This window comes from Schistocerca gregaria, chromosome 6 (assembly GCF_023897955.1).
Source record: "Schistocerca gregaria isolate iqSchGreg1 chromosome 6, iqSchGreg1.2, whole genome shotgun sequence".
Classification (NCBI taxonomy): domain Eukaryota; kingdom Metazoa; phylum Arthropoda; class Insecta; order Orthoptera; family Acrididae; genus Schistocerca; species Schistocerca gregaria.
Window position 1 is genome coordinate 291058843 of NC_064925.1, and position 16141 is coordinate 291074983.

Sequence of the window (16141 nt, forward strand, 5' to 3'; positions counted from 1 at the left end):
CCTTATTAGTTATCCTCTGATGTCATTGTCAATGACAAACCTGCCTGTCTCATGGAACAGTTGGACTATAACTGGACATGCTGGAAAACTTTAATTTCAGTCATTCTTTTTTCTTTTCCTGGCATATTCTTTGGACATTGGATCTTAATTCTTTGTACACTTCTATGTTTCTCTCTGTATCATTCTCAGTCTTTCTGCATTTTTACATTCTATTACTAGCCATCATTCATCATCAAACGGCTCATTTCATTCATTTCTTCTCATCCAAAATATGTCTTCTGCAGCCTCTTTCAGTGCTTTCTGGATCGTAGTCCATCACTTTTGGATTCCCATTGTTTCCTTGCTGGGAGTCAGTGCATTTCTAACTTTTGCTTGGAACACTTTTAACAACTTCTGGATCATTCAGTTTTCTGTGTCCCAGTATGTATTTTTCTCCATTCCAGGTTTAGGTGTTACAGATAGTTTCTCTCTCACCACAGCTTTTACAGCATAGTGGTCTGAGTCACAGTTAGGGCCCCTGCAGCTCCTCACATCGATAACTGATGTGTCATGTCGTGTCTTTACTAACACATAGTCTATTTAATTGACTACTCCACTTACATTTGATTTCCATGTTCTGAGACGTATTCTTTTATGCGGGAAACATGTGCTCCTGACGATCATATTACTTCTAGCAGTAAACTGACATACCATTTCTGCATTCTCATTACTTTCCTCATGTAATGTGTATCTCCCAGATACTCTTCCATATTCGGTTCACCCAACCTGTGCATTAAAATCTCCCATAAGTAAGGACAGATCATACTTTTGTACTTTACTGCATGCCCTTTCTAGCTTTCACTCTCACCCTGCTAAGTCTTTCATTTATGGGTTCAAATTCCAAAACACTTTTACCAACTTCCTTTGTTATTATGAATCCAGTTCCGACTTGTCCTGTTCTTCTGTCTGATCCACCATACAGGAGAGAATACTGGGGCATATCTATCTGTCCTTGTCATTGCCATCTTATTTCTTGTACCTCTACAATGTTGTACTTGAACTTCATGATCTCATCAGCTATTTCTTTCATTTGTCCTGGTTTCAACATCATTTGTACATTCCATATTACTATGGCCAAATCTTTTGTCCTTTTCTTTGCCATGGTCATGTTTTTTGTGTCTCATTCATCATCCGAAGCTCTTTTTGAGGTTCCGTAATGTGTCATTTTTACAGTCCCATGCCCAACCCCCGTCTTGGAGGAACTGGATTTCTTTAGGGTTTACTCCACTATGGAGGTCAGCTTCCCTATGCCTACAGAGCACCCCCTGCCCTATGTTGCAGGACACACTTCGTCTGGCTTCTCAGTCAAGACCAGTTCAGCTTGGGTGACCCCACCAGTAGCTATGCTACTGCCAGAATAGCTCTCAACTTCACACAAACCCTTCCGCCCGGCACTGAAGGTTCCTACAATAAGGCGGTGTCCCCTGGGAGGGCCCTCCTATATATTACACCCCCAGAATACAATTTATCCCTTAATACAGTTCTACAGCACTTAGATGTAGTACACACATTTAATATTTGTTTTAACCCTTTTCATTTAAAGATAAACATTAATTTTGGATCATTACAACAATATTTTTAATAATCTGTGATTTTTTCATTCCTGCAATGTGCAAACTGTCAGGTAGAGAGAAAAAAATGAATAGGAGCTTTTCTGTAGAAAATTTAATGTAGTTTGACTTTGTATGGAGAAAACATTATCAGTAAAAGCCATGGTAAGTCATTTAAGAAAAATGTAAAAAAGTTACCTTCAAACCCTCCCCACTCCCTACTCACCCTGCAGTAAGAATTTTTAGTGTATTGCCAACTTGTCATGTCATATATTGGTCACACAGCTAGGACAGTGGACAGCAGATGAAAAGAACTTCCAGATCACACCTGGGACACTGTTATCAGAGAGTCTATAGAGATAAAGGCCACAGAAAACCTCATGAAGCATGACACTGGGTATGAACTCAGTAGATTATGCACTGGACTTGCTGAAAACGCAATGATGCAGCAGCAGAACTCTACAATAAAAGGAGAACTGAGAGTGTGGACATGGGGAACAAACCCCAGACTGAGCACTAGACATACCAGACCAAAGATGGAATGTCACTGGATGCTTACAGTAGGAGCGACCTGCAGAGGGAACACCTGTAACCCCTCCAGACCAAAAACAGAGCACCAATGCAAGGACACACCTGGACCAAAGATAATAAAACTCCATTTCTCAGTTCGCTGCACCGGACCACAGAGGGAACATCAAAGGATGCTTCTGAACTGCAGATAGAACACCTGGAACTGGGCATGGAGGAGGAAGGCTGTAGGTGTAAATACCAAGCTCGGTCCCACTCAATGAGCAGTCTCAGGAAGCACCTAATGCAGATAACGAGTCATGTTATCAAAAGATCACACACGAACAATGCTAACATCCAACACAATATCCAACACCTTAAGATGTCAACATTATTAACAACTCAAAGCTAATTTGACTGAAATTCTATACCAAAAGTTTCCATTTTCCAGATTGTAGCGTGTTTAACATTTAATTTACTGCTGTATTTAAGTCCTAAAAGTCACACATGGTACAATATAAAAGTCTCTCTCTCCCAAACTCTTTGGGTTTACAAATGTCTGCTTGTGTCTGTATATGTGCGGATGGATATGTGTGTGTGTGCGAGTCTATACCTGTCCTTTTTTCCCCCTAAGGTAAGTCTTTCCGCTCCCGGGATTGGAGTGACTCCTTACCCTCTCCCTTAAAACCCACGTCCTTTCGTCTTTCCCTCTCCTTTCCTCTTTCCTGAAGAAGCAGCCGCTGGTTGCGAAAGCTTGAATTTTGTGTGTATGTTTGTGTTTTTTTGCGTGTCTATCAACCTGCCAGCGCTTTTGTTTGGTAAGTCATGTCATCTTTGTTTTTAGATATATTTTTCCCACGTGGAATGTTTCCCTATATATATTAAAAACAAAGATTCCAAGACTTACCAAGCGGGAAAGCGCCAGTAGACAGGCACAATAAAATAACACACAAACACACACACAAAATTACGAGCTTTCGCAACCGGCGGTTGCTTCGTCAGGAATATATATTAAAAACAAAGATTCCAAGACTTACCAAGCGGGAAAGCGCTGGTAGACAGGCACAATAAAATAACACACACACAAAATTACAAGCTTTCGCAACCGGTGGTTGCTTCGTCAGGAAAGAGGGAAGGAGAAGGAAAGATGAAAGGATGTGGGTTTTAAGGGAGAGGGTAAGGAGCCATTCCAATCCCGGGAGCGGAAAGACTTACCTTAGGGCGAAAAAAGGATAGGTATATACTCACGCACATACACACACATATCCATCCATACATATACAGACACAAGCAGACATATTTAAAGACAAAGAGTTTGGGCAGAGATGTCAGTCGAGGTGGAAGTGCAGAGGCAAAGATGATGTTGAAAGACAGGTGAGGTATGAGTTGCGGCAACTTGAAATTAGCGGAGATTGAGGCCTGGTGGATAACGAGAAGAGAGGATATATTGAAGGGCAAGGTCCCATCTCCGGAGTTCGGATAGGTTGGTGTTGGTGGGAAGTATCCAGATAACCCGGACGGTGTAACACTGTGCCAAGATGTGCTGGCCATGCACCAAGGCATGTTTAGCCACAGGGTGATCCTCATTACCAACAAACACTGTCTGCCTGTGTCCATTCATGCGAATGGATAGTTTGTTGCTGGTCATTCCCACATAGAAAGCGTCACAGTGTAGGCAGGTCAGTTGGTAAATCACGTGGGTGCTTTCACACGTGGCTCTGCCTTTGATCGTGTACACCTTCCGGGTTACAGGACTGGAGTAGGTGGTAGTGGGAGGGTGCATAGGACAGGTTTTACACCAGGAGCGGTTACAAGGGTAGGAGCCAGAGGGTAGGGAAGGTGGTTTGGGGATTTCATAGGGATGAAACAAGAGGTTACGAAGGTTAGGTGGACGGGGGAAAGACACTCTTGGAGGAGTGGGAAGGATTTCATGAAGGATGGATCTCATTTCGGGGCAGGAACCACAACACCCCAATTCAGTAGTTAACCTTTCCTCCAAACTTCTCTCCCAATCCGAAACCTCTGTCCTATCCAAAGGCCTCACCTTCAGCCCCACTCCCAGATTCAACCAAACTGCCCTTGTCAAAGATTTACTGCCCTACACTCGTAGTCTCTGCTGGAAATATCACTTTGCCACGAAGATAATAATCCTGATCCCACTCCTAATGATCCAACTCCCCAAGACACTATCCAAACTGAACCCTGCCTGGAACAGTTCCGTCCTCCATCACAGCGGGACCAACCTCCTCTTCCTCAAAATCACCCTTTCCAAACCTTCCAGGAATTTCTCACTTCCAGCCTTGCCTCTCATCTTTCTCGAAAAACCTTATTCCTACTCCCAACATCACCACAGCCGAAGCACAGGGTATCTGTGATCTGAAAGCTGACCGATCCATCATCATTCTTCCAGCTGACAAGGGTTCCACGACCGTGGTACTTGATTGTCGGGAGTATGTGGCTGAGGGACTGCGTCAGCTTTCAGACAACTCTACATACAAAGTTTGCCTAAGTAATCCCATTCCTGATGTCCAGGCGGAGCTTCAAGGAATCCTCAGAACCTTAGGCCCCCTACAAAACCTTTCACCTGACTCCATCAAACTCCTGACCCCACCGACACCTCGCACTCCTACCTTCTACCTACTTCCTAAAATTCACAAACCCAAACATCCCGGCCGCCCCATTGTAGCTGGTTACCAAGCCCCCACAGAACGTACCTCTGCCTACGTAGATCAACACCTTCAACCCATTATATGCAGTCTTCCATCCTTCATCAAAGACACCAACCACTTTCTCAAACGCCTGGAATCCTTACCCAGTCTGTTATCCCAGGAAAACATCCTTGTAACCATTGATGCCACTTCCCTATACACAAATATCCTGCACGTCCAGGGCCTCACTGCAATGAAGCACTTCCTTTCACACCGATCACCTGCCACCCTACCTAAAACCTCTTTCCTCATCACCTTAGCCAGCTTCATCCTGACCCACAACTTCTTCACTTTTGAAGACCACACATACCAACAATTAAATGGAACAGCCATTGGTACCAGGATGGCCCCCTCGTATGCCAACCTATTTACGGGTCGCTTAGAGGAAGCCAACCCAAAGTTTGGTACAGATTTATTGATGACATCTTCATGATCTGGACTCACAGTGAAGAACAACTCCAGAATTTCCTCCCCAACCTCAACTCCTTTGGTTCCATCAGATTCACCTGGTTCTACTCCAAATCCCATGCCACTTTCCTTGACGTTGACCTCCATCTGTCCAATGGCCAGCTTCACACATCCGTCCACATCAAACCCACCAACAAGCAACAGTTCCTCCATTATGACAGCTGCCACCCATTCCATATCAAACGGTCCCTTCCCTACACCCTAGGCCTTCATGGCAAACGAATCTGCTCCAGTCCTGAATCACTGAACCATTACACCAAAAACCTGAAAACAGCTTTTGCATCCTGCAACTACCCTCCTGACCTGGTACAGAAGCAAATAACCAGAGCCACTTCCTCAACACCTCAAACCCAGAACCTCTCACAGAAGAACCCCAAAAGTGCCCCACTTGTGACAGGATACTTCCCGCGAGTGGATCAGACTCTGAATGTGGCTCTCCAGTAGGGATACGACTTCCTAAAATCCTGCCCCGAAATGAGATCCATCCTTCATGAAATCCTCCCCACTCCAACAAGAGTGTCTTTCCCCCGTCCACCTAACCTTCGTAACCTCTTGGTTCATCCCTATGAAATCCCCAAACCAACTTCCCTACCCTCTGGCTCCTACCCTTGTAACCGCCCAGGTGTAAAACCTGTCCCATGCACCCTCCCACCACCACCTAACCCAGTCCTGTAACCCGGAAGGTGTACACGATCAAAGGCAGAGCCACGTGTGAAAGCACCCACGTGATTTACCAACTGACCTGCCTACACTGTGACGCTTTCTATGTGGGAATGACCAGCAACAAACTGTCCATTCGCATGAATGGACACAGGCAGACAGTGTTTGTTGGTAATGAGGATCACCCTGTGGCTAAACATGCCTTGGTGCACGGCCAGCACATCTTGGCAAAGTGTTACACCGTCCGGGTTATCTGGATACTTCCCACCAACACCAACCTATCCGAACTCCGGAGATGGGACCTTGCCCTTCAATATATCCTCTCTTCTCGTTATCCACCAGGCCTCAATCTCCGCTAATTTCAAGTAACCGCCACTCATACCTCACCTGTCATTCAACATCATCTTTGCCTGTGCACTTCCACCTCGACTGACATCTAGGCCCAAACTCTTTGCCTTTAAATATGTCTGCTTGTGTCTGTATATGTATGGATGGATATGTGTATGTGAGTGTGCGAGTATATACCTATCCTTTTTTCGCCCTAAGGTAAGTCTTTCCGCTCCCGGGATTGGAATGGTTCCTTACCCTCTCCCTTAAAACCCACATGCTTTCATCTTTCCTTCTCCTTCCCTCTTTCCTGACGAAGCAACCGCCGGTTGCGAAAGCTCATAATTTTGTGTGTGTGTTTGTGTGTTATTTTATTGTGCCTGTCTACCGGCACTTTCCCACTTGGTAAGTCTTGGAATCTTTGTTTTTAATATGTTTTTCCCAGAGAGAGAGAGAGAGAGAGAGAAGGTACTTTGTAGATTTTGTCTGAAAGTTAGTCTGTAATCTATGTGGATGTACATGTTCTTATTTGCCTCGATCTATGTAAAATGCTACTTAGTATGGCTTGTCTGAAGTTCACTGAGGACCTTCTGTTGACAATGCACACAACCATAAAGAAAATAGTTACTCTTTCATTCTCTTCTGAAGTTGGGTCTGTCATTGCTAGGATAGTGGGCTGCATATTGGCACTAAAGAAATTGCATCTGATAGGTATCATTTTAAGACTCTGAAAGTCTGTGATGTTGCAATAATTAATCGGTACACACACATCTAATACTTTTTTTTAGAAAGTTATAACTGAATTCATGGTACAAAGATCCAGCCTTCACGATACTGATGTTTGCCTATTAGCTTTCATCTCAGAATCTTCAATCAGCATTTTTTTAATACTGTTTCTAACATCTCTCCAGAGCGAGTAGCTGACATTCTCAAAGATTCACCCTGCACTGCTGGTGGTGGACTTAGAGTCGAGACCATGGCTGGTAGTTACATATGTAATGGTTGTGTTAATGTCTGTAGTGAGTGTTTCTCTTGTAATAGTTGCTGTAATTCCTCCATTGTTACTTGCAATTCTCATTAGTTGCAGCACAGGAATCCAGAATCACATGTTTGGCCTCAGACAATGTGTGCACCAAAACAGCCAATTTCTCCACTTGTGACAACCTGCACTATCATTTATGTTCGATGACTCTAGTACTGGTGATTCAACTGGGCATCCCAACACTGATGTTTCCCATGTACACAGTATGCAGTGTGCTACCTACATTGTGAGTGGCTCCTTTAAAAAAACAGACCTTCATCAACATAAGACTCTCTAATTTTCTTGGTCATGTTCTATATACACTTTACACTGTTGTTTCTGCAGTATATGGTCAGAATTAAGAATGGCCGTATTTGGCATTTCTTTTCCTTCTTATTCTTCTGATATGATACTTTGCTGGGTGTAAGGTTTTATGACACTTGGTGGAGCGCCACTGTTCCTCAGAATGCATTTATCAGTCAATCAATCAGCCATTTCTAACATTCCACATTCTTCCATAACACCATATTTAAAAAGCTTTGTAATGACACATTACGGCGCAGAGAGATACAATACTTTAAAGTCTGTGCTAAACATTAAATTGAGAGGAATGTAGAATATAATCTCTGTAATGTTCATATTGAATTCTCTTTTGTTTCATATGCCAAGAAGGAGCTACGATATACTTTTGATTGTTACCTTGTAGGGGAAGGACGTAAATTTTGGTGTGTGCTGAAAGGCAGCCATCTTGTTAGTATTTATGGTTTGTGTGATGAGCAGAGCAAGTCTTATGTCTTGTGAATAAAAAATAGTGAAAAGTATCTAAGTTTTACGAGAATTATTTAAAGTGACATAGCATTGTATCCCTTTGTTTTCACCATTTTTGTGAAGTAAACTGATGCCAAATTAGGAAGATATACACAGCCAACAAAGAGAAGAACATCTAGGAGACTAATGAATTAATATTGTGGCAGAAAGACTAATGCTGTGACTAAGGTGAGAACTCTGGATAAATCAACAATGACGTAGAATTCAAAAATATTATTACTTGGAATTGTAAATTATATTACAGGAAAATTTCATGCAGCACTGAATTTGTCTGCATTCAAGCCGTTCAATACAGTCTGTAAAAAGGCCTTTCAAAAATTCTAAAGTTAAAAGTTCCATATCCATAATTTTTTCTCTTTTCAAAAAATCAATAAATTTAATTTTCTTATTTATTTCACCACAGCTTCTACTCCTTTCTTGTGTCACTATTTATCTGTGATGCTTCATTTCCATTAAAGCAAACAAAATTATTGATTTGTGTCCATAATGTGGATTGGAACTGGTTACATTCATCCATCATTCATCTTCTACAGACACCACCATGAAGAAAAGCTTTTATATATTTGGAACAAATCAAAACATAGATAAAAAGAAGCTAATTCTAAACATTGAATCAAATAAGTATTACATTTAAAAATATTATGCAATAACTGTTAAATGACTGATCAGAGGCACAATGTGGATAGACATTATGATCACTTCATCGTACACCATCATATCCATAATGTGGTAGTTGTCAAATAGTTAAGTTCACTCTTTGCCATCATTCACTGCAGACATCATGTTACAAGATTACTCCTTTCCTCTTTCTATGTTTAGTATCTTTCTTATTACAACATGATAGTGCACATTTCAGCTCAAAATATTGACCAAGATTTCAAAGACATGATACCCATTTTAATTCATAATTATAACAACAATACAACATCACTGTCTTCAACAATGATAAGATTGTATAGTCGTGTAAAATAAGTACATAAGAAAAACTGAAGTAAAACATAAAACGCTTGCATACTAACAAATGAAGAACAGCTGCCAACAATAAAAACACTGGATAAGCTCTTTTCTGTTTGAATATGTTTCCATTACTAATTACAAGGATAATAGAAGGTTTACTTTTGAATTGTAGATTTTCAAAGTAAATTTAACTGAATTATCTGAAACTGTTAGCACTCTTAGTCTTCACCATTCTACTACACACTTCTTTTCCCATTTTATTGGTCTAGCTTTTACAGTGTATGTTTTACTGAATTAAATACAGTATACACCATTAGCTGACAAAAGTCACGGGATGTGTCATATCATGTTGGACCTCCTTTTGCCTGGTATAGTGCGGCAACTCGATGTGACACTGACTCAACACGTTGTTGGGAGGTACCCTGCAGAAACATTGAGCCAAACTGCCTCCACAGGATTTGTGCAGGATTTTGTGCATGAACTGACCTCTCAATTATGTCCCAATAAGTTTGATGGGATCCATTGTGAGTAATCTGGGTAGGCAATTCATTCGCTCAAAGTGTCTAGAATGTTCTTCAAACCAATCGCGAACAGTTGAGGCCTAGTGACATGGTGCATTGTCATCCATAAAAATTCCATCGTTGTTTGGCAACATGAAACCCATGAATGTCTGTAAATCATCTCCAAGTAGCCAAACATAACCATTTCCAAGCATTGATCAGTTCACTTGGACCAGCTCACACAATGCCTGATGGACAACTGGGTCCCTGGCTTCAAATGGTCTGTACCACACTCGAACCCTACTATCAGCTGAAACTGGGACTCAGCTGACCAGGTCATGATTTTCCAGTTGTCTAAGGTCCAACCAATATGGTCACAAGCCCAGAAGAGGCACCGCAGGTGATGTGCTGTTAGCATTGCCACTTGCGTCATTCATCTGCTGCCATAGTTCATTAACCGCATATTTCTCAACACTGAAATAACAGATACATTTGTCATACATCCCACATTGATTTATGTGGTTAGCTCATGCAGTGTTGCTTGTCTGTTAGTGCTGACAGTTCTACACAAACACTGCTGCTCTTGGTCATTAAGTGATAGCTTTCAGCCACTGCATTGTTCTTGGTGAGAGGTAATGGCTGAAGTTTGGTATTCTCTGCACACTCTTGCCACTGTGGATCTTGGCTACTGAATACCTAATGGTTTCTGAAATGGAATGTCCCAGGCATCCAGCACCAACTACAATTCCATGTTCAAAGTCTGGTAATTCCCGTCGTGCAGCCAGCATCATGTCAGACACCTTCTCACACAAATCACCTGATTACAAATGATAGTTCCGCCAATGCACTGCCCTTTTATACCTTTGGTATGTGATACTACCACCATCTGTATATGTGCATATCGCTCTCCCATGACTTTTGTCATTTTACTGTAATGCTACATGTAGACATCTTGAGTTATAACTCTGTAAGATAGACATAAAATGATAAAAAATTAAGTGTTAACTAGTGACCTCCTGTTGTGAGACGTCCAGTCAGATATTGAGAAAACATAACATTTACAACATCTTGTACATAAGCTCTCTGTTGCCTTAAAATTCTTGACTTCCTCCAGTTCCAAACCGTTAAGAAATAGTCAGGTTCACCGCCTTGTGAACAAAGATATTCACCATCTGGACTGAAAAAAAGGAGTTATTTCAATGTATCATTAAACAGTATTTCAGAAGATGACAAAGAAAGAAGAGGCAACCCAAAGGCTTAAAATTTAATAATGATATTGCCAAGTAATTGACAATTACAATGTACAATATTCTCAAAGCTCTTAGATTACTTATGTAAACTGTAAAACAATTGATCAAAAATCATCACCTGCTAACGAACAAACTACAGCAGTGCAGTATTTGGCTGACTCATTTTCAATTAACTTTTGGGTTTATACTTGATGGAGTGTTGCAATAATTATACTGATACAATGTTTTCTACAGCCAGACTTACAATAGACACTTCCTACATCAATCACTTCCTCTTCCTTCTCTCTCTTGTTCACCTCCTCCCTCCTCTCTATCCATATCCTGCTTCCCCTCTCTACATCCACTTCTTCTCCCCTCTCTGTCCACCGACTCTTCCCCCTGACTTCCCCCTGCAGTCTGACTTTGCCCCTTGTTAATTGGTGTTGCAAAGGAATCACTGATTGGAAATCGAAATCACTTAAAATGAATAGATGATTCAGTTGGGATCTTTGGTATATAAGGCATGAGAGCGACCTCTCCAGCTGCTGGGTCTGTGGATATAGTAGCTCTAATGACAGCATTTTGCACAGTTTTAATCTGCAAATGGGTAGGATTACAAAGTTTCGGACAATACAGATTCCATAGTAATATTCTAATCATAAGCCAATAAGCCATAAATACAGCTTTCTTGTTAAAACTGACTGTGAAGAATAAAATGAAACAGCACATTGCTGTGTATGCTAATTTTGTTCAAAATTGCATATGAAAAGAAATATAAGAGAAACAATTTGTCTACTGTAGTGCTTTAAATGCCCTGATATCGTAGTTAATATTTGCTGTGTGAAAGAAAACTATACCACACTTTTTCACAGTACAGTACATTACAGTATTTTTTGTCTCGTAAGTGGTTTTAACAAAAAACCTGTACTCTGATGTTTAAAAAAATATATAACCTGTGACCATCTGAATGTTTATTAGTTACTGTACAAAAATTTGAAGTTAATCCATTAAGAACTTTTCAACATTTTTGCCAACAATGTTTGACTATTGTATCTTATATATATTTTTATACTATACATGTTCTTGGTAATAATGTTTCCTTCTTATATATTACATACATATTTATCTGAAACATATTTAAAAATATGTAGACTCTATCTAAACCTTTTGTAAAGTATTGTGTAAAAATTTGAAGTTAGTCAGTTAGGAGCTTTTCGAGATCTTCGGTAATACTATTAAACAATGCCTTGCCTTTACAAAGGGTTTACATAAAGTCTAGAAAAACTTTCAATTATTTATTGCACAAGAACTAAACATTGTACAGACATCATACATACGTTATTTTGAAGAGAAACCTTGAAAGCTTTTTTTCATGTATACCACCACAGCATAGTTTGGTAATTTGCCGATAGTCAGCACTAGTTGCAAACATGGAGAGTTCAGATCAATTTCTGAGAATTTTCGGAGTTCTCTTTCTAAAAGGAACATCAATCAGCATCACTTACCCCTCGTATCCACAGTATTTCCACCGGCTTCCTGGCTCCCACTGCCCAGTTACCTGGTTTTTAGTACTACATTAAAGGTCACACAGTGTGTCAGCAGTCCACTACAAAACAGCATAGGTATGATATGATGTCTTGTTCTACCATTTCCTCTTTTGATGGACCTCATCAATGTTCATCAAATAAAGCAGTGCATTCTACTGAAAGATTTAACTCACCTGGAAATGGATAAGCCTGTCAAATTATTACTGACCCTTCAAGTGAATGAGTCTAAGGTTCCTTTTCATAAGGATACCAGTAAGTCCTCTTCTATCATAAATAGTTGCGTTAGGTTCCCCTCTACTACAACCATTTTGTATAAGAGTAACTGCATATAGTGGTTATGACATGCAGATGAGAATTGTTTTTACTACAGAAGTCACTTATAAAACTGTTTTGAGGAAACTTTCATTCTTAGTTGTTAATTATAGTAATGCGGAAACGTATTTGGATTAGATGCAGTCAAACAGCTTGGTATTTCCATTTCAGAAATGTGTGTTTGGTATCCACAAAGATTCCATCCCACATCACTGAAGAATTAACTGCATCATATTCTGTTCTGTTTACTCCTGGCTTAGGTTTGAGCTACAGACGTAGCAGTAAAAGTTTATTTAAGACCAGAGTCTGGGCTTCACTTCCTGCAGATGTGCCCTTCCCACACATCCTATGAAACGCAGCCAAATAGGAATTGGACAGATTGGAGGACCTCGATGTGATTACCCCAGCATCCTAAAGCCAACAGGCTTCTACACTCACAATACCAAATAACCAGAAGGCTCTCTCCAATTACCCAGCTACCTTATTCTGATTCCATGGCCAGAAGACCTGTTTTCCAAGTTGAAAAACAGTAACTATTAAACTAAGGTTGATTTGTCAGAATCATACTTGCAGTTACCATACATCCAGAGTCTCATGACCTGTTAGTGTTTGCACTCCCTCTGACTCCGACATCTACCAATATAACCAGCCGCCCTTTGATATTTCCAGTGCCCCAACAGTATTCTAGCATTTTTTGGGTCAACTGATACAAGACATTTCTTCTTGCTGCAATTATTTGGATGACATTATATTGACAGTGTATCCACCAGTATGCACCTTTGAAACCTACAGTTATTACTTCCCCAATTAACCAATGTTGGCCACAAAACATAACTTCCAACAGTAGAATTTTTTTCAATACTTCATTGAATACCTTGTATTAATAATCAGCAAGTAGCTCATAAGTCCCACTAAGCAGCACATCCATGCCATAGAGAACATGCTCAGGCCCCAGAATCTCAAGGAGCTGCAATCCTTTATGGGAAAAATAGCTAGCTGTTAAGGCCATTTAATTTCCCATGTCACGGTAATATCCTGCCCACTCATTGCACAGCAGAAACAAGGTATTACATTCAAGTGGTCTCCAGGGAGCAACATAGCTTTTGTCAAGTTTAAATGATCCCTCCAATCACAGCCATTCCCCATCTCGTTTTCACCAGAGCAGCCTCTTCTTCTTGCCACAGATCCCTCGCAACATGGTGTAGGTACAGTGCCATCCCAAAGGCAGCTGATGGCTCTGAACAACCTACAGTGTTCCCAAGACACTCGACACTGCCCAAAGCAGCTACTCCCAGACTGAAAAAGGGGAGTTAGCTGTCATTTATGAAGTTACGAAATTTCATACCTACCTGCACAGCTTCAAATTCCAGCTGGTGACAGATGACAAGCCATTAATTATACTGTTTGGACTGCATTCTAGCCTTCCGGACAGGACTGCACAAAGGCTGTAATGGTCAGTGTTCTGATCAACACATACCTATGGCATATATGTAAGTCTAGAACCTGTCTTGCCAATAATGACACTTTTCCCAGTCTTCCAGCAAGCCCAGATCTTAACTTTGACACACATGAAGTCAGAATATTTCAGTTAGATTCTTCATTGGCGCTTAACCATTTTGTTCCCAATGCTGCACTGGTCATACCCCAGACAAGAGTGGACCCTACTCTGATTACAGTTACCAAATGGTTTAAGTGAGGGTGGCCTCAGTGTGTATCCACAATGGAGGATAGTGTGTTCAAAATGTTCTTTGCCTTACATAAGAGACTCTCCCTCCATGATGGTGTTCTCCTTCTACACACAGAAAACAAATGGCCAAGGGTCTTTATGTCTTTGACTCTGTGCCCCACAGAACTTGTGCTCCCACACAGGTGCTTATGCTGCATGAAATAAGTGGCATGCCATCACACATACTAGTTGGCCATCAACAAGGACATTGAGACCACAGTTCAGTTTTGCACTGTGGATTCTCAGCAGCAAACTGCACCTGCCCCCCTCTGGGCCCTTGGGAACACCTAATTGAATTTTCTGGTCCTTGTGTGAGATGTGGCTAGTTGTGGTAGACTCACACTCTAAATTTCCATATATCCACCCAATGTGCCCCATGACAATGGAAAATTTGATGAAGGGCCTTTCACAAATATTTACCGCTGAGAACCTCCTAAAGACCACTGTCTCCGACAATGGCTGCCAGTTTGCCTCCTCCCAGTTCTCCCATTTCTGTGAGCAGCAAGAGATGTAACATCCTTAGGGCATCATTCCACATCAATCCAATGGGTAGACAGAACGGATGGTGTAGACCTGAAACGAGAACATAGGAGCCATGGAAAAATCCACCTCAATGGAATACGCCCTCACCTTATTCTTGGTGATCTATAGTGCCACTATAATTCCGGGAAAAAGCCCAGCAATCTGCTCCATGAGTGGCAGACTTGGACGCTAATTTCTCTGCTCCTGCCACTGGATTCACATCTATCCCAGTCTCCAGCCCATCATCCGTACCAGACCTGCACCTCGATGAGGACGCCATGCAATTTTCTCTGGAGGTGCCACCAGAACCAAATGTGGCCCAGATCATGGTTGGTATACCTTTCTCGTCCACACAACCTGCAGCCGACCTGAACAGCCACGGATTCCTGTCCTCCATCGCCAATGCCAGATCCCCAGTAACCCGTTGGTCATAAGGACTGAGCTCCAGCATCAACTTACTCTGTTACAGCACCAGCAGCAGCAGACCTGCCTTCCATGAGTGGTGTGGACCCTGCTGTGTCTGCCCCCATTTGGCCTGAAGTCATCAAGACACTGACTCTGCAGAATCCAGCCCCACCAGCAGCAGCCCCCATCCCAAGCCCCAGAAGCATCACCCTGTGCAAGAGTTGGATCCAGCACAAGTTAGGCCAATTCCTGATATCACCAATGTCATGGGAGGAGAGAGGATGTAACTACCTCTGACAGCTACATTAATCTGTCACAACTGTCAGAGATGAACCCTTACTTACAGGCCTCACCACCAATGGTGCTGCGATTAGCAAGCTGTCACCACAAGTGGCATTCTGAGAAGAAATCACGCTCCCAGAGAACATGATGCATCACCTGATGGGATCTGTGACCTCCAGCTAGCCATAACCGTGTGCCCAGAGCATTCATTCTCTGAAGTGCTCACTTATATGGAACTTTCATTTCACCTGCTACAGTCAGTTGATGGGCTTTGACCATGGACTATGAGTGGACTCTGATTATGGCTGTCTCACTTCTATTTGTGCAGCTCCAAACTTAAAAGTGTGTGTATTAGCTCTGTGAATCTACCGTGTCAGTGTATTTTGCCCAATAAATTGTGCTCATAATCGTTGACTTCAATACATCTGCCCTTAAGAAAAAACAATAAGTTCCTAAATCTATAAATACTGTCATTACCTGTTTGTGTATGCAGCTGTATTGGAAGTTATATCTTTTATATAATGTGGAATACTTCAGCATGAATGAGTTGTTT

The 16141-nt window shown here is 41.6% G+C and overlaps 1 protein-coding gene across 1 annotated transcript in view; it reads right to left on the bottom strand.

Moving 5' to 3' along the window:
- LOC126278856 (cilia- and flagella-associated protein 44-like) overlaps positions 1-16141 on the bottom strand; it is a 577958-nt gene that overhangs the window by 478448 nt on the left and 83369 nt on the right. Inside the window, exon 4 of the mRNA XM_049979132.1 lies at positions 10579-10742. Within this exon, the coding sequence (XP_049835089.1) occupies positions 10579-10742 (164 nt within the window). The remainder of the gene's footprint in view (positions 1-10578; positions 10743-16141) is intronic.